Here is a 19048-nt window from a genome sequence, read left to right as displayed (position 1 = left end):
TGGGAACTACAGGCTGATAAAATATTTATGCAGACAAGAGCAGACTGAGTTCACTGAGGTCTATTAGTGTTCAGCAGTTTTGAAAAATCAGCCCAACATGAAAAAAAAGTCCGTCTTAAACGATAGCACTGTCTGCAAATCATTATTTAACACAAATATTTCTGTCTTCATCACTCACTTTATTTCTTTGACAAACAAATATTCTTCTATTAAATCGCTATACAGAAAACTTTGCCTACACATAATCACCTTTGACATTAAATGTTCCTGTGGTTTCTCTTTTTCACTGATGTCTGTGTCCAAGAATCCAGAAAGCTGTGTAAGGAGCTCTTCATACTTTCTGCTGGTTTTAGAAGCTTGAGTCCTGCTTTCTTCATACTCCTTCAAATATTTACTAATCAGGCAGAAAAAAAATACACACATCAGGATGAATGTTCTCTGAAACAGAATTCTAGGCAAAAGACATTATCCCAAGATTATTGCTAGCTTCTGCATACCACAAAATGAATTTTAAAAGTTACATATGATTCTCTTTATCTGTTATTTAATATATATAATTTTCATTGTTGCCTTATGTGTAAACATTTCTTCATCTTTGCTTTCGGCTAGAACTTCAAAGAATCTTCTATGATCCCAACCTCATTCTCACAAGATTTCAATAAAACACACGAACTGGGTGACATCAATAAACAGTGCCGTCAAGATACTAGACACGGAGGCTACAAGGAGAAGCTTAGAAAAAGTAAAGTGGAAGAGAGTGTTCAAATTATAGTAAAATATGCTAAAAGCACTTCACGTCCCATCTCTAACAAAGCTGACAGTGCTGATCAACAAACTCCGGGGAAAGCGAGGTCCCTCTGGACTAATAGAAGTGTAGGACACCCAGAGTACCTGCAAAGGGAAGTTTAGCAGCAGAAGCAGAGATGGGAGACACCACTTTGCTGTACATACGTCTTCTGCAGCATAACATTACCCATGAAAGGCATCAAATGAAAAAGAAAATATCAAGGAACTACCAAAAAAGTATGAAGAAAAAGCAGCTTTTGTCCCCAATTTCATAACTCTCAAAAGGTGCCTATCATGGAGACACATATCCCACGTGAAACATCTGTTGTCAGCCTTTAACAGCAGGTATTAGTTTGTAAACGCTCTATAAGAACAACCAACCAAATAACAGAGGGGTCAGTTTAACTCATTGGCATAAATGTGGTTATATCCCTCCCGTTGCAAGGGACAAAGACAAGTCCAGGCAAACAAGCATTGCCTCAGTCTGCATAGGTAGCAAACATACAGATTCAAATCTTGCTCATGATGCCGCAATGCTGAGCATCGCTTCTGAAAAACTACAAAGAAACAGATTAACAAAAATAGCCAACAAAGCTCAAAATGACCATTAGCGTAATCCAAATATCAACTCCAATACCTCTCAGATATAGCACCCATGAAAGAGGTACTCAGTGGTAGACTGCAAGAGACAAAATATTGAGCTTCCAGTTGAGAAGCAAGGTACTTTCTAAATCAAGTTCTTCACAAAGATTTGAAGACTAGAACAAAATGAGACGTGAAATATCACCAAACAGCTGTCTAGAGCAAATATTTTATTGAAACTCATTTGCTTATCAGAGCATAGCACTATTCTGTTTTCAAGGTGGGCATGCTAGTCATTTCTGGACTCACTCCTTCCCATTTCTGATTTCTTCCTCTCTAGGTTGGCAATCAAACAGGCAACAGAGCATCACTCCATAATCAAAAAGCAGCAAGATACTCCTATAGGAAATGCACAGTGAGTGCAAACATAGTACATTAAATGGTTATAAATCACTAAGCAACAGAGATGGTCCATGAAAAAATTTAAGATGTTTTTTGCCTTAGGAGGGAAATCAGCATGGTGGCTGTAAATGCTGCAAAGTGGAAGAGAGTGGAAAAATAACAGAGGAATGGAAAATATTAATTACTGCTCTGGACAGGATGAGGATAGTTCCACGTACTACTGCATAGCACACACCGTGAACCAAAAGAGCTCTGCCTTCTGCAGCAGGTGCTGGTCCTCAGAAAATAAGTGCCTCACAGCTTCCTCACCTCCGGGCACCTTCCTCCCCTCTATAGTCCCAGCAAAACTAAGCTGTGAGATGGTCATTAAATTGCGTCCTGAGAAGGGGTATGTCAGAAGTGAAAAGGTATGAGGTTCCAGACATGCCAGACATGCTTGCCTATATGTTAGAACATTGTATGAGATTGACCATCAACTCCGCAAACTGTTCTGTGGCTCTAAAAAAAAAATCAAGGCACATCACACAAAGAACCATGCCTGCTTCTGAAAATAAACAATCTGAAGTACAAAGCACGTACTTGACAACTCTAGGAATAACCTAATTACCTCTAGTAGGGCCATAAAGGTGTGAGCACCTAGAAAATTGCCAATCAGGTACAAAAAAAGTAGAATGCATCTCTTTCACAGTTTTGCTAGCTCTTCAGAACTAATGAGCAAAGAGAACGGGAGGAAAAAGAAGAAAAAAAAAGAAGCTTTTCACAGTTCAGGCTCTAAAAATACCTTGGCAATAGATCTGTTAAGTAGAAAAGCATCATTTTCAATAGGAGAGGTGTACATCTTGGAAACCAACCACAGAATCCATTAAACATTTTTTACTATATCCCTAGGTATAGAATGCAAACGTGCATTTCATGCCTATTGGCTTTATCTTCCCTTTTATTAGTGGTTTTCAGTGAAAATCTTTCTTGAAGAGCTAAATAAGACCAGTCATTTGCCATGTACTACTAAGGTGGCCAGACCAAGAGACTAAAGTTCAATAAGTCAATAGATTGACTGCTATTAAGTGACACATGTAACCACTAGCTGAGGATGAGAAAAAGCTTTGAAAGCATACACCGTAGTTTCATGACCAATCCAACATGTTTGTTTCTTCCAGAAGGGCAGACTCACCCTCCATTTGTCCCTTCCCTTTTGCCAGCACTCCGGTGGTACGCTCCAAGCACACAGCAAACTGGAGCTGGGACTGGTAGAGCAGGAAATTAAGCTTTTTATTTGGCTCACTTCTCTCCCGGAGCAGCTCCTTGGTCCTGATCACCATGCAGCAACATAAACAGAAGTGCTGACACAAGTGTCATGGGCAAATCAGAGCAGCCAGGACTGCACTGGGAGTGACAGCACAGACTTGTGACACATAAAATCAGTCATACCACTGTAACAACAGGCTAATAAGATAAACAGTATTTTGGCAGTTTTCTCCCAGTGAGTCAGGATAGGAGATTTTTTTTCCTTTTCTTCTTCTTTTTTTTTCTCCCCAGAAGTAGCATTTTAAAGAATCTTAACAAGCATTATCTCAGAGACTGTGATGTTTTCTATGTTGCTAGGATGCATAATACACTTCTTGGCTTAACTATCTCTTATATCGCTTATATTGGGATCATATCTAAAATGTTTGGCAATCAACATCAGCACTCTCCAAGGCAGGGCTTTTGGCAAATCAGCTGGTAATAGACAAGTGCACTGCAATGGATTTCTCTAGATTTTAAAAAAACTTGATCATCCACTTCTAACACACAAAACCTGGAGGAGCTGTGCAAAACACTGATTTGGGAAATACAGACATCTGGTGAACACTCACCTTGCTTTTAACTAGACAATATTGAGAGAGACAGGGATACTAGCCTCGTAATGATGGGAAAAATCCATTATAAAAGTCATAAGGTGTCTATTAACATACTATGACTGACATTGATTTTGGAATTTTAGAGTTCACAATATTTTCACACCAATCAATTTTGTTCACAATCAACGTTGCTATGTGGGTTTCCATCCCACAGTCCTAAAATATTAGCAGTTACGCAGAACTGACGAATCAGTGCTCTGACCCACTATGCTATTAACAGCATAGCTAAGGATACCACCTTTTATTGAAAGTTTTACACAATCAGTATGCACGTTAAAAACAAACAAACAAATCCCCCACAGCAATGTCCAGAAGAAAGCAGAAGAAAAGACAGACAAAGCTAACATTGCTGGAAGCTGAACAAACAGTAACATGCTCCCTTCAGGATGTTACTAACTAGGAATTATACCATATTTTCTTTCTTACGCTGCACCTAACGGACAGCTTTATGCTAAGGAAGAAATTCACTTGGCACTGTTATGGTTCCAGCTATGACACAGAAGAGGGGAAAAGAGACTGGAGTGGTGCAGCAGCACAGTCACCACTGCATGGCCCATGTCAAGTGACAGGTAAGTGTCTCTAAAAGATGCTACATGATAAGGATAGACCAGGGCAGTGACCCATAGTTGCAGGTACTGCCCATCACAAGCATGCTATGAAAGGCACAAAGTTTGCCTCAGTGCCATACATGGAAATACCTAAATGAGGAAACCATATGTATGGTTTCTACTGTCTTCAGACAAACAGCCCTCTGTGCTCATCTTTTGTAAACAATGAGATTACAACAAGCTGACTCATAAGACTTTTGACTTTTGTCAAAAGACAAAACTCTCAAAACCCCATTTATGGGTCAAAAAGTCAGACGAAAATTCAAATTTCAGTACCTTCCACACACTTAATTACAACAGTTCTGCAAGGCGTTGTAACAGAATTCAGACCTGCAATAAAGTCTGTCCACCAACGTATTTTTCTGTGTTGACAACTGCACCATTCTGTCATCCCAAACAAAAATTATTTGTCATCTCACGTGAATCTTACTTAAGTTTGGCATTTTGTTCATGAAGCTCCTCCTTCAGCTCCCCATTTTCTTTGAATGCTGCCTGAGCTGTCAGTTCAGCCTGATTTTTAGAACTGGTGAGCACACATGCCTCTTCCTCCATCTCCTGAACTCGGGTTTGCAAAGACAGGAGGCGAGACATCTGTCTAGCATTGTTTTCCTTGTAGCTTTCAGCTCTAGCCTTCAGCTCTTGAAAAGAGGCTTCTTTAGAGACCATTCTGGACCTGAGTTCAAGAAGCTACAGACAGAAAAGGAGAAAACTCATTAAAAAAGGAAGAATAATTTTGCCCAGGCTGAAATACACGACTGCATTACAAGTTCAGTAATGTGGCAAGAAACACATTTTGGAACAAGAGACTAAGAGTCTTCTATCACAAGACTGAGTGGAGATACGCAACTTTATTTTCATATAACTAGGAAAAAGCAATAGAAGAAAGGAGTTTGTAAAACCAGAAGCTGCTGTTGTGTAATACAATACAGCTTTTCAAGATAATCTCTTACAGGAAGATAAATTTATTTACAAATTCATAATTTAGATAAAGCCCACCTTGAATTCTGATGCACAGCCTTAACTGGCCTCTCTTATGCATCTGCATTACAATACAGTAATTAACACCACTATTCCCTCTTTTTTGCCTGCCTCCTCCCTGCTCCCAGTTCTGGTGCACAATTCCACAGATAATCTATAGCTGCAGGGAGTTGTAATAGCAAAGCATCCTGTTTTATGTGGGTGGACCCTTTTGATGATTTGCAGCATATTCAGAGGCAAAGAAATTTTTGGAGAGTTGTGCTGTAGCAACCTCTTCTCATCTTACGCAAATAGTAATTTATTGGATTATCAGAGCAAAAAATATAGCTGGATTTACACAGAAACATCAAGAGAGCCTTTTAAGGAAGGGTGGGAGGAGGGACATCACTGCCAAATGTCAAGAACATGTTCCAGAGATGATGCTAGAACTTCCCAATAGTTCATGGAGTTCAGTTGTTTTTCTTTACTTTCTCCTCTCTCTTTTAGTTAAAAATACCATTTTCCATTGAACTATTTCTGCTACACACTCCTCTAAAACACTGAGCTTGAGACAGACACACCAGGCACATAAAATTTCAGTGTGTTTTGTTTTGTTAAAAGGAACAAGTAATTTAAAGTGGATTTTTTGTCACAAGAAGCATTAAGGCATGTTTCAGTTTTCCTGACAATCCCGATCATAAACAGCAAGATGCAATCCAAAACATTTATCTCCTACTACATAAAATTAACAGGCAAATAATTAAGCCACATTAACTGCTCTTTATGAAGTGTGCTAGGGCCTTTAACTTGTGGCAAACATTTTAAGGCAATAAATATTTAAAGACGTTAAACTGCAATTCAAGATGTCAGGAAACCCATGGCTCTGACAGAAGGTTCCAGTGTGACCAAACCCAAGATATTCAGAGAAATTCCAGGAGGCTGGTGAGCCAACTGAGTGGCGACTGCCTTCCAAAAGGGAGGCCCTGGTTCTCCTGCTCTGAGCCATGCATGCCTGTCCTCTCCTTCACACCAACTCTAGTATTTTTCTGACTCCTCCACAAACAACTTAACTAATGCAGCTGACAGAAAAGAATTCACCTTCTCCAGTGGAAGAGGAGGAAGGGGAGCTGGCCTCGTCACAGATAAAAGGCTAACACCGAGGAGTCAGGTAGAAGGATCACTCTTGCAGCAGCAGCATACTCTCTGATGAGCTGATGCTTCACCTGCAAGTGCTGGTTTATCAGACACTTTGGAGCTGCCATAAAGCAACACTGATTTTGACAAAAGCTGCTCTGCCTTGCCCCAGGCTCACGGGCTTCATTTCCATACTCCACACCCTTTGTGCTAGTAGAAGCACCTAGACTGCTATGAGGTGAAATATGATTGGAAAACTGATCTGACTGAAAAACAACCCACGAGGAGAGGTTTTATTTTTCCATTGCATCAGTTCCCCAACAACACAGCGCACCATAAAACTACACATATGTTGTGCCAACACAGGAGATAGAGATGGGACAGTGTGGGGAAGGAAATGAGCAGCTAAAGGAACAATAGGATTGCTTTGCTTGGCAGCTGGACCAAGCTATGGTAGCTGAAAGCATTCACAACCTTAAAATTTCTCTGTGGTTCAACTCCCCATCTGCAAAATGTGATATTTTTTCCTCTGTCCATTGTCTTTGTGGTTAGTTCCAATAGCAGAAAAAGCAAGAATAATCCCATATCATGAGTTTTACAGAGCACTCAGCAGAACACAGCTCTGACCTCAGCTGGGTCATGAACGTCTTATTAACAAGAGTACGAACAGCTGCTTTCTTGACTATTCTTTCACTTTTGCAAGCACAATGCTGAAGGAATCTATAAAATCAGTCAGTCTTGCTGGCAATAAAGCCATTCAACATTTCCAGTAATAAATTCCTTCTATCAGAACATGAGATTCTGTATGGCCTTTTAGAATTGAAATGTAAAGTACAGATCCTGGATAGCCATTAAACGTAGAGGTACTCTGCAATAATTTCAGGATCAACTGGTCAAATTCAGGCTTAGATGACGAACACTTTCCCCCATAGTTATGACTGGACATTGTATTAACAATTCATTCTCATACAATATTACGTGTTCTTGCTTTTTCCCATATTCAGCTATCCACAATTAAAGAAACTGTATTTCATTGATAGAGCCTTTTTTTAATGTTCATGTGCTATGCAAGTATATTGCAAAGTACTCTGCAATGTGCAATAGAAATACACATTTGTAAAAGGTACAGATGTTTAAAGTACTAGTTGGATAAATGTTCACAAGTTCCAATCGAACTGTACGTACCTATGAATATTTATGAATGTATGCACCTACATCTATGTATGTAACTAAATGTAAGCACTTCATATCTCCTAAAGGCAAATTTGACTCCATTTTAAAACTGACCATTGCCTGCATTGCTGAACTGGATCAAATCAATCTTTTTCAGTCATATGTTAAAAATAAAATGTGTGAAAATACAGAAACTCTAAAAATTATCCTGTAATAAATCCTCTCTCTGAAGAACCACCACTCCCACAGCAAGGACAGCAGAAAAAGATGGATGTGTGTTCTTCAGCCTCTCTAGTTACAATCAACCTCATTAGCTCCATCACAACTTCACTGGTGATGAAAACAAATTTAGGGAGCTGTAACTTGACAAAAGTGGAGGAATAGGTGAGGATAGGTAGTTATATCTTAACTCACTAGCAACAGGAGGACATCTATCAGAACTTCTACACAACCACAATTTAGAAGTATTAAGTTTCGGGTTTAATTACAACAGATTGCATTTAGATGGTAATAAAAAGCTAGACTGCTTCAAATGTTTCAAATATAAGCTCATAATCAGTTGTTGAGCACAGAAGAAAGCAGAGTAAAAATTGTATAGAAATTCTATGTTATAAGAAACATAAGTTCCGTATCAAAAGCAAGAAATTCTGGACTTTCTGCAAACTTTTATTCTCTGCAGAAAGTGACTGTAGAGAATCCTCAGGTTTGGAGAAGGATTTAGTAGTATTTTTAAATGTACCTCTGACTGGGCACAATCATACTTCACTGAAAGTGCTGCAAGTTCACTTTGAGCAGTTTCAGCTGCAGCTCGATAGTGATTCATCTGCTCTCTAGTGACAGGAATATCCAAGAGAACGCGATCATGAGATTCCTGGGAAGATAGCATGAAAACAAAACCATTAGACATCGACTCTTCAGAACATTTTTGTTTCACTGCTTTTTTGATTAAGCTGCTCAAGGGCATTTAACTCCAAATATGTTATTACCAGAGTACCCAACCCTTACTGGAAAACAGGATAAGCAGTTACTTTTCTACCAGTCACCACTTTCATCTGCAAGTTCACCCAGCAACATCAGTGCTAAAGTATATTGGCATGCAAGGTATCCCCCCTCAACAATCCCATGGCCTCCCACTATTTTCAGCTCAAGTTGTTTCAATGTGTTTAGCAACGTTCAGAACATCCCTCTTCTACTAACTTATCTGGTCACTCCTTCAACCCATGTAAACTTTAACCCAAAGGGAGGTCTCAGGTGTCTCTTATGCAAAGAAACACTTCAGGTTTTAGAGTTCAGTTCAGTTTAGAGTTCAGAGACCTGCATGCTCCCTCATTGTTACGTTGCAATAAATGGTTAAAAAAAAAAGCAATGGCTACCAATTCTCTCTGTGCCACTCACGATTTTGCAGATTTCTATCATATCTCACCTTCACTGTCTCTCTACCAGGTTGAAGAGTCCATGCCTACTCAGACACTCCTACTTGCTCCTCAAAGTCACTTTTTGGCCTGCCCATTTGCACTCTTACTTCTAATCTGACACGGCTACAGGTTCTTTTGAATTCCTTCACTTGTGTGCAACTTCAGCTTTCCGAATGATGTTTTTGGTCCCCAGAAATCTCCACACTGACTTCCTTTCACCCTTTTTCAAGCCCTTCTGATAGATGGCAGGCAGGGGCTCTGTGCTTTTAGCACAGTCTCCTTCACACCACTTGTACAATTCTTTTAGCTGTCCCTTTTATATTCTTTATAGTAAGCTTTCTTGTTCTTGGGTGGTTCTGCTCTTCCACAGTACAGCAGAAATGCATTGGATTTCTTGGCCTTTATTATATAAATCTTTCAATATGAAAATTCAGACCTGAGGTCTTGACAGGACTTTCATTAGACAGAATGCTGTTTTCAATTGACAGTGACTACAAAATTTTGAAATTTAACATCTTCAGAACAAGACAAGGTGATGCTGGGAGCACACATGGCAGAGGACAGAACATGAGATTTTTATTCCATCAGCTCCCCCGCAGGACAAACAAAACTGCGATCCTAGTGCATTTAGGCATGCATTACAAAATGCAAATCTCCTCCAGCTAATGACCGCTGTGGAAACAAGATATTACAATGGAGACAGAGATAAGATGTCGTCACTTCATGGTCTCGTACAACAGAATTGGTCTCCAGGTTGAGATAAATTACAAGTTCAGGTCCTACCCATTCTAAATAGAAAAAAAAAAAATAACAGCTTTCTAAATAGGTGAACATCTACCAAAAGAAGCCTCTACCAAGAAACGCACACAGAAATCCCTGGGCAAAACTACTGGTCTGGACTGTAGCAAGAGATAAATTACCTCAGATTACTTTCTACAATATTGTCAACTCTCTTCTTTAATCTTTCTGTAATGCACTAGTACACACTGGATTAGATCCATCAAGTTTAATCACATTCATCACCCTCACGGACACTCAGCTGGGCTCTTTCACAAAGGAGTTGCCAGTCTCATCAAGCCAGACTGATAGATGTGGTACAGCTCATGGCCATGTGCAACTTAACACACAATCTCTGAGATAAAAGGGCTGCTAATTTTCTCAACACTTTATCACCATTCTGAGGGAGTAAGAGAAGGCATGTGCCATCTCTTTCTGCTTTGTCTTTCTTTTTGCTTTACTCCACTTGTTTCACATTGTACAATCACATGGAATTCTTTGATGTAGAGAGGTTTTTTCCATTCTGTAATACATCAGGGCTCCAAAACCATGGCTGGAGCTCACAAAAAGTAACACTGTGTATGTTGTTTATGTATGTTATTATATTACTGGATTGCTGTATGTTTTCTTTTTCTTCCCTAAACAAACAAAACACTTATGCTTCTACAGAAAGAAGGAATACATCTAAAAACTGACAAAATAAAAAAAAATTCAGAGCATAGATGAAGAAAGAAGCCCTCTGTTCAGCAGCAATAATCAACACAATAAAACCCTTTACAGCTGGAACTTCTGAAACGTACATTTGTCATACAAATCTAAATTTTAAAATGATGACCACTTTAAAACATGCAGATACACATCTAGAATGATTTAAAAGAGGTTTAAATGAAGCCAGGTGCAAAAGCCAATGTGAATTACCGTTTCACTCATTTACAGTCTTACTGAGATTAACAGAAGCAGATCTCTGCATCCTCCAGTGCCTAAGTAAATATGAAGCTAATCATATGTGTTGACATCACGCTAGAAAAGTTAGTATGATTATCATATTTTTAGCAGGGAATGTGCATGCTTTAATATCTAAGTAAATAATTTTCTAAGCCTTGCCAGCAGCCATTCACAAGTCTGATCATTAATCATACCTATAACAATGCAGTTAACTTGGCAGGACTACTCGGGGCAAAATTTGTGATACAGATGTGGCACTTCTGTATCTCTGGAAAAATTCAGATTTGTAATGTTTCATGAGTACTATGTAGTTTATACTTATTACTATTAAGAAAATAGAATGAAGAAAGTGTTAAAAGAGACAGTAGACGAGAAGCTTTCATATATTATCCCTCAATCGGCTCGAAATAATCTAGGTTTTTGGTGTTTCTCCCATTCATCTTATTAACTTTTTTCATCCCTTTCAACTTACCTGCAACAAAATGAAGTTTTCATTTCTCTTCAAATGCTAAACAAAAGCTAAACCTATATTCACAATACTTAAAGAGTAATATCTACTTGGACCAATAGGCATTCTTTAGAAGATCAACAACATACGGTCATTGTTGTTATTGTGGGTTTTTTTGTTTTCATTTTTTACCAAATAACTACTTTCACCTCCCTGAAATCCGGCCTGTAGTTGGCAAACTTCACCTGATTCAGAAACAACAGAACTTCAACAACATTCAGTAGTTTTATACCTCACCATATACGTTGAAATTGGCCAACTGTTCAAGTCACTCACTCCCAATCTGCTTTTCTCAGCTTTTCTTTTATTTCCTTGTTATTTCATCCCGCGCAAAGGCTGCTACTACTGCCACTGACCCCCCTTTCCCAAAATATATATTTTAAAAATCTCTATTGAAACAGAAAGCCCTCAGTAAGCATTTCGGCACTGACCACTGCCCTGAGTGACTTGCCAATGCATTGCCCCTTGCTCACAGTAGACAGACACTACTCAAGGCAGGGATTTCTTCTTTCTGTTTCCAAAGCACCTAAGCACATTGCGGTTGGCATACCAAAAATAATGACTCACAAACCTTTCTTAACTCCGTTCTTCCTTTGCTTCTACAGAACAAATGGAGGGGGGGGGAAAGGGGAAGAGGTTGAAAATTAAATAGATTTGCATTATGATGACACGTGACATTAATTTTTCACAGACCTGCTTTACTGGCATAAAAGCAGAACGCTATGGGAAAGCTTCTCTAGTAGCATATGAGCTTTGATGGACTCCACAATATTCAAACCCACATCTGACTAAAACAGACATCTTAACTTGGACTTCTCTGGGTTACATTCACTGGTTCAGCTGCAGTCTGGCTTTGTGCAGTAATCACTTAATTTTGCCACTGCTTTTCATGTGCTTCAAGTTTTTATTTCATCTCCCCTTTTATCCTGCATCTCTTCTACACTGATAAGTTAAAAAAAAAAAAACAACAAAAAACACCTGTGCAATAAGCACATGATCTATCTTAAGTGAACTACATCTTTTTTTCTATGCAGATATTAAGGTAACTAGTGGCCCCTTTTTTACCTACATGTTTACATAGGATTTACTACACTGGGTGGACTCAGTCGGCTATTCAATAATTTCTGTAAATCCCAGTGTCATGACAGTTCATACTCCGAAAACAAACACAACGAGATATGCTGAAACAGTAATATTTCTTCCTACAAAAAATTAATATTCATGGGTGTATACATGCAAAAAATTTCTTCTAATTTCTGAAAATAAAATGCAGTAGCATAGTTTATTATTATTTGCTGCAACCAGAATGAAGATGACATCCAACATGAAGTACTAAGAAGAATGTGCAGCTGAAAAATTTCCATGCAGAATTCATTTCCCTAAGAAATCACAAGAAAATATCCACAAACTTGCTATTGGATCTGTGGGAGGCTAAGGTGCCTTTCAGGACAACAGGCATCAAGGGAAATTCATTGTGTATGGGCTAAACTGCTGGGAAAGGCAGCTTAAATATTATGCTTGATTGTAACTATTCTAACTACCGCTAGAAACTTAATACTAAAAGTTTCTTGCCATCCACAACCTAATTGGCTTAATTTTCTGATTAAATAATCAAAATATGTTCTAACAAGGCCATTTCCAAAACTGTCTTATGTAAATTGATTTAAAAAGAAAAGAAAATTCTACTTCAGCATGCAGGCAATATTCAATCTTTATCTTATTTTGCAAAATAATCTATCTACTATAAAGATACACAAGTTTTAGAATATATTTCTTTTCAGGGTAATACATGCAAAACCAGACTAAAATGAATTGGAGTCATTTAGGGGAAAAAAAGCTGTTCACAAATTAACCCACTTGTATGTATTTTGGGTAAAGTTGACTTCTTTCTAGATAATACTTTGCCTATTAGAGATCTAAAAATGTTTGCATTGATAATGCTTTATCAGCATAAATTGAAATTTGCAAGTAACATTTCAAGACCATTCAGTCCTGTCAGTTTCCCTTTCACATTATAAAATGCCAGAAATACCCAATACTTTTGATGACTCCCCACTCAGTGAAAGCCCCTTTTCCCCTCTATGATTTCTGCCTGTAACTAGGCACAACTCATTGCTTGCAGTTTGTGTGTGCAATTCAAAAGTTCTTTTTTTATTGTTGTTATATGCCTGTGGAGTTTTTATGCATTAGTGTACTGTTCCAGAAACACGTAAAACGAAGTAAAGTATTCCCAACAGCTCAAATAAATTACCAAAAAGATTTTCTAAATACCTTTCAGAAGGGTACTGCTTAGCTCTACTCTCCTCCCTTTGCAGTACTCATTCAAAGGTATTACTGAAAGATAAAAAACACTCTCTGGTGTTGCTCATCTACTGAAAAGGCCAATTTCAAGTTTGATTAATGGGCCCAAATGAAAGTTTTATTATCATCAAAAGTTTAGTTTTACCCTCTAATACTACAAGCAACAGTTACAGAGTTTTCATCTTTCATTTTCCTGTTAGGATGAGGTGACTTTGCATCTAAATGTAATAAATGCTTTTATGATGAAGGAGAGCAGTCATCTCAAGGCTATTACTGAGATACACCACCTACTGTAAATGCTACTTAACACGTTCTTTGTTTTACTTCATCCTTTGTTTGTATGGCTAAATTAAGGAATTTGGATCTCCCCTGATGCTTTGTCTCACAGCTTTTCCAAAATTAATACCAAGAAGGAGCTGATGTGTTTAATCTCAAAATAATAAACACTGTAATTGCTAAGACAAAATTTAGGAGAAAAATGTGACAAAATTAAGTGCTTATGCAGGAATTGTTGCAAACCACTTGTTCTACTGTTTTTAATCTATCAGTGCTGAACAGAGTTAAATAAATTTTGTAAGAGAATAGCTTAAATGAGAGATTTAAAAAACAAACCATCATGCAATGTCAACACTCTTGCAATTTTTGTACGATGCCTATTATACTTTCCTACAGTCAATGAAAGGCAAACAGTTTAGATATATTTAACTGTGGTGGTATATACACAATTAAGACTGATTAGTGCTGTAGTTTGATTTACCGTTTGTAACCCGCATTTTACACATAGCTTCTAATGTACTTCTGAGTCACAAAAGTAGCATTCACCAATTCTTTGACTTCAGGTCAGTTGCATGGAGCTGGTTACTGTCAACTCTGTACCTAAGCAGTGCTAACAAAAACTTTGTGATCAGGTCAAAACAGGTGCATTTAATATAATGGCAGTTGATTTTGCCATGACAAACTACCAAAATTCTGTAGGTTTTGTCTCAATACAGCATAATTATTAAATTGATGTTTAACTATTAAAGAGACACTGAGCTGTTCACACACTAATAAATTGTTTATCCTTTGGAATACGAAATCATTAGAAGTTTTCTGCTGTATCTTTAGTACAAAAGAGTTTGATCCTTCTAAGCAATATCCCCAAGCGTCTCCTTTAAATTCACATCAAAGCCAGCAAACCAGTTTCAAAGGAAGAAGAAATGCAAAGAAGAAATTCTTAAGATAACTATAAATTCCTGCCCCATGAGAGATACTCCCTTCTGCAACACTTAATAAGAAAAAAAAAACACAAACTTTCGTCCTTGAGTGTGTAAAGATAAGCTGTAACCATCAGCTGAAGTTCACTGAGCTGCAGCTGAAGTGCACACCAACTGCCGGGCACAGCTCTGCAGCTGCAAAAGTTGTGGGGTTTTTTTAAAAAAAAAGGTTACTTATATTTAAAATTGAAAAGGTAACTTGCAGGGGCGGCTTACAGCCAGTCTCAGTCACCCTCCACAGAAACAGCCGACAGAAAGCTACTGAAAAGTGAAGCGGGGGGCGGGATTTTTCCAAAATCGTGGGTTTATTCTCTAACAAAACCCCCAAAACAACCCAAACCCCTCTACCCTTTCTGCCTTCCCCTCTGTTACCGCCCAGCTCTGCCCTGTGCCGGTCGGCGGGCCAAGCTAGCCTCGGGGGCTCTCACGGGAGCCCCCGGGCGCCTTGCAGCGGCCAGGCCCGGCCGAGGGCAGCCCGCCAGGCCCGGCAGCCGCCGCCGCACCCCTCCTCCGCGCCCGGGCTGCCGGCCGCCCCGCTCTCCCTCGGGGACGCGGTGCCGGGGCGGGCCGCGGCTTCCCGCCCGCAGAAACCACCGCCGCCCCCGCAGGGCCGGGCCGGGCCGGGCCGCTCCCCAGCCCCCGCGGTACCTCGGCCGCCGCGCCGCTGCCCCTGTCAGCCAGCCGAGGGGCGGCGGAGGCCGAGCGGGGCCCAGCCCTGGCGCCGCGGCTCATGACGGCCGTCGCGGTGCCGCCGTCCCCACGGCAACGCGAAGCGGGCGGCACCGCCTGCGCCCTCCCCTGGCCGGGCGGCAGGTCTGGGCCGGGCCGGGCCGGGCCGCACGGCTCCCAGCCTAGGGGTCGCTATGGCGTCCCCTGGTTAGGAAAAGCCGGGGACAGTGCTCGGTGCCTGATAGTGGACGGTCTCTGCAAAGGGATGCTCACAGAAACTTTTTTTTCCACTTTCAAATAGCCATTACACAGCAAAACTTCATGAACCTGAGAAAACTGCCTCAAAATTTTCCTCAAAAAAAGTCAAAACGGAGGCAAGATGAGACGCGAAGGCCAGCGCGCTCTGACCCAGGCAGGGTTTCCCGCCCAGCAGCTCCCTCCTGCGGCCGGGGGCGGGCAGCCCGCCTCGGCTGCCGCTGCTGAGGGGAAGGGGACAACATTCTCCTTTTCCTCTTGCTTCTCCTGCGTCCCTTCCAAATAAAGTAGATAAAGATGGGAAGAGAGGAACTGCAGGTCGCGGTAAAAGAAGGTTAAACCTCCAGGTGTGTGGGTGCTGACCCAGGCCTGCCCCAGAGCCTGATGCCATTTCTGTACTCACCCACGCGTCAAAAAGTGTCTCACCTTTCCTAGGAACCCTGGCTTATTTGTTTTTGCCGAGAAGAAAATGGAAAAGCTAGGGATGGTACAGATTTTTTTAATTGATTTTTTTTTTTTGGTCCTCCTCTCTGTGTGCCTGATGCCATTTCAACGCTGCTGCCGAGGTCAGGGAAGAGCCCTGCCGGAGCAGAGGGGTGCCAGTGTGGATCATCACCCTGTTTAAAATGCTACATCGCTAAAGCACAGAGCTAGACAATGCCATGCATCGGCTGGAATCTGCCTCTAAACTCATAAAGGAAAGGAGAAAAATTGCTTAACGCAAGGAGGCAGTGCTGGGAAGAGACCGGGGTAAATGGAGACCCATGTGGGGCTGATGCTGTGCAGGCACAGGCAGCAGGAGCCACCGGCCCCCATCTCGGGGAGCGTCTGGGGACAGATGCAATCGCCATCAGCGCATGAGGTGACAAAAGCTCCCTGATGGCATGTTTCCACTTCATCTTCACAGGCAAAGCAACACAGGAGGGCATAGGGGGTATAAAAATGTGTTATGAAAACCGTTGTTCTTGAGGACTGTCTACATAAAGGGTCTTTCTGTTGCTATAGTAGAGGGGTGAAACCAGTGGGGCATTTCTGAATCAAAATTATCTGGTGCTGACAGAGCGGATGGGGGTGCAGAGAAGGTAGCTGCGAGCAGCATGTGCTGCAGGCGTCTCTGAAGGGAGACAGTCCCTGAGCCCAGCGGCTGCAGCCTGGGAGACAAGACCCTTGCTTTGCAGTGCTAAACCCTCAAAAGGACCCAAGTGAGAAAGCAGCCAGAGGAAAAGAGCAGGGAGCTTGGCCAGAGGGGAACTGTGCATCCAGGCTGTTTCCATATGGCTGAGAGAGAAACGCCCAGGCAATCCCTAGCTCCCAGTTTAATTCCATTCAGTTCCCAAACCAAAGTGTATTCCAAAGCGATACAAATCTCCATTAACACAAAGCCTTAATAGTTTTACGAGGATAATGTTCCTGACCTTTTTTTTTCTCCCCGATTCTTTGTCTGTGACTGTTCTATTACATGAGGTACCAGAAATACTATGCTGATGCCTTGGGAGCCCAACCAAAAGTTTTTATAATTTCAAATATGGGACTCAGTGTGCTGGATCAAAACTGTTACCACCACATGCTGCAAAATGCTGATCCACTGTAAACTCATTCTGCAATTCAAATCTATTAAGTAGTTTTGACAGGTTAAATTTGTACTGGCAATCTTACATAAAACCAGCATAAATTTGGCACAAGTTTTAATGTTTTCTGCAAATTTGGACAAAAATATCATCCCGGATTTGTCCAGCATCTGACTACAGTCTAATCTGTCCCACTACCAGAGCAGCGTGCAGATGCAGGATTAAATGATGGTGAAACTTTGTCCTAACTTTCTTCAGCATGGGTTTGAGCGCATTTCCCCATCGCTAGGCCTGCAGTGCCACGGATGGTTCAAGAGCTTTACTTCAGCCACTTCTACGGCCGTGGTGGTAGGGAGAGAATACTTACACAGCTGTTTCTTACCATGCATCTATGAAGTTATTTGGCTTTAAAAAAATGCTGAATCTGAGGAACTCTTACAAGAGTAACAACAAAAGGGGCAAGAAAAAAAAGGATGAAGAAAAGTGGAAATGTCATATAGCACTCCAAAAAAGAATGGGGTGGTTTGAGGGGGTGCAATACCTGCTCTTCGAGCCATTTGACAAAGTACCTTATTACAGGATGCTAACACTTAAAAATGCTTTAGGCTTGTTTGCTAAATACTACAGGTAGAGTTCTCAAAAGGACTCCATGTTTCTTTTTCCTTAACAAGGGCAGGAAATAATTACTTAGGAAGGATTACTTCAGGATTTTTAGTTAAAAATAATTTCAAGGAGTCATTTATCATGAATGAGATTCTTCATGTTGTGTCATAGAAAATACATGGACAGGATGTTCTCAGCCTTTCTGACCAAAGAATGATGCAGGATCTTTTGAATCTATGTACTTAATAAAGTCACTCTAATTTTTAAAACAAAAAATAATACCTAAAAAAATTACTACAGTCTTTCCCTTCCTTGAAAGAGCTCAGTGTTGAGGAAGGATGCTAAAACTGATCTGGGATGTGAAACCCCAACTCCTGTAGCCAGTACACTCAAAAATAAGACCTAACAATTCAGGTAGATCTGCAGGTTCCTAAATAGCTGCTCCTAATTGAATTTTCTGTAAGTAAATGAGAATGGACGTATCTGAATAGCTTCAGAGATAAAAGCCACATGACGGTGTGGATAGCTTTCCCCTCACTCCATGGAAGAGATGTACTTTGTATCTTGTGGGGTATGGATGGATGGAGGGAGAGCAATTGTTCCCAGTGCCCCAACAGTCCCATGTTTCTGGACACTTGAACCAGATTCCCTACCAAGCAACACAAATTAGTTTAGACTGCCTTTCAAAGTGCTTAGTATGCCACAGGCTAAAATGACATTTCTGTGTCAATATCTGCATTTTGCTAGCATATCAGTCTGCAGACTTCTGAGAACTTAATAAAAAGAAAAAGGAAACGTGTAACATAAAAAAGAGCACCACTTAAAAAAAAAAAGAAAAGAAAAAAAAAAGGAGCAGCTTTCTGGGGCTTGTAGGAGCACCGCAAGAGTGAAACGTACAGTTGCACGGACATTGTAGTAGACCTGATCTAGGAAAGAGGTCCCTAAAATACTATTTCTTCAAGAAAGGATTCAGAAAGTCCTCAGAGCCAAACCCATTTTTAAGAATGGAATGATCAACTCAATGAAAGGTCAGCTCTTATTTTTATTATTTGAATTGCTTTTAAATATTTTCCTTAATGAAAAAACAAAACCCAAGAATCTCTATGAAAAAAGGCATCTTTCAGCATTGTATTTTTAAAACAATTTCAAAAGAACCAAGTGTAATCATAGTATTTAAGCATGCGGACATATATTTCTTTAGCAAATTT

The 19048-nt window shown here is 40.4% G+C and overlaps 1 protein-coding gene across 1 annotated transcript in view; it reads right to left on the bottom strand.

The window, feature by feature from the left end:
* The window catches only part of CCDC170 (coiled-coil domain containing 170), a 45491-nt gene extending 29996 nt beyond the window's left edge, over positions 1-15495 (bottom strand). Inside the window, exons 1-4 of the mRNA XM_063329306.1 lie at positions 15394-15495; positions 8283-8414; positions 4710-4966; positions 250-394 (exon numbers count right to left, since the gene is read on the bottom strand). Of these exons, the coding sequence (XP_063185376.1) occupies positions 250-394; positions 4710-4966; positions 8283-8414; positions 15394-15477 (618 nt within the window). The 5' untranslated portion in view covers positions 15478-15495. The remainder of the gene's footprint in view (positions 1-249; positions 395-4709; positions 4967-8282; positions 8415-15393) is intronic.
* Between the last annotated feature and the right edge of the window lie 3553 nt (positions 15496-19048).

Source organism: Chroicocephalus ridibundus, chromosome 3 (assembly GCF_963924245.1).
Source record: "Chroicocephalus ridibundus chromosome 3, bChrRid1.1, whole genome shotgun sequence".
Classification (NCBI taxonomy): Eukaryota; Metazoa; Chordata; class Aves; order Charadriiformes; family Laridae; genus Chroicocephalus; species Chroicocephalus ridibundus.
The sequence above is the reverse complement of the archived record's forward strand: the minus strand, read 5'-3'. Positions and strand labels throughout refer to the sequence as shown.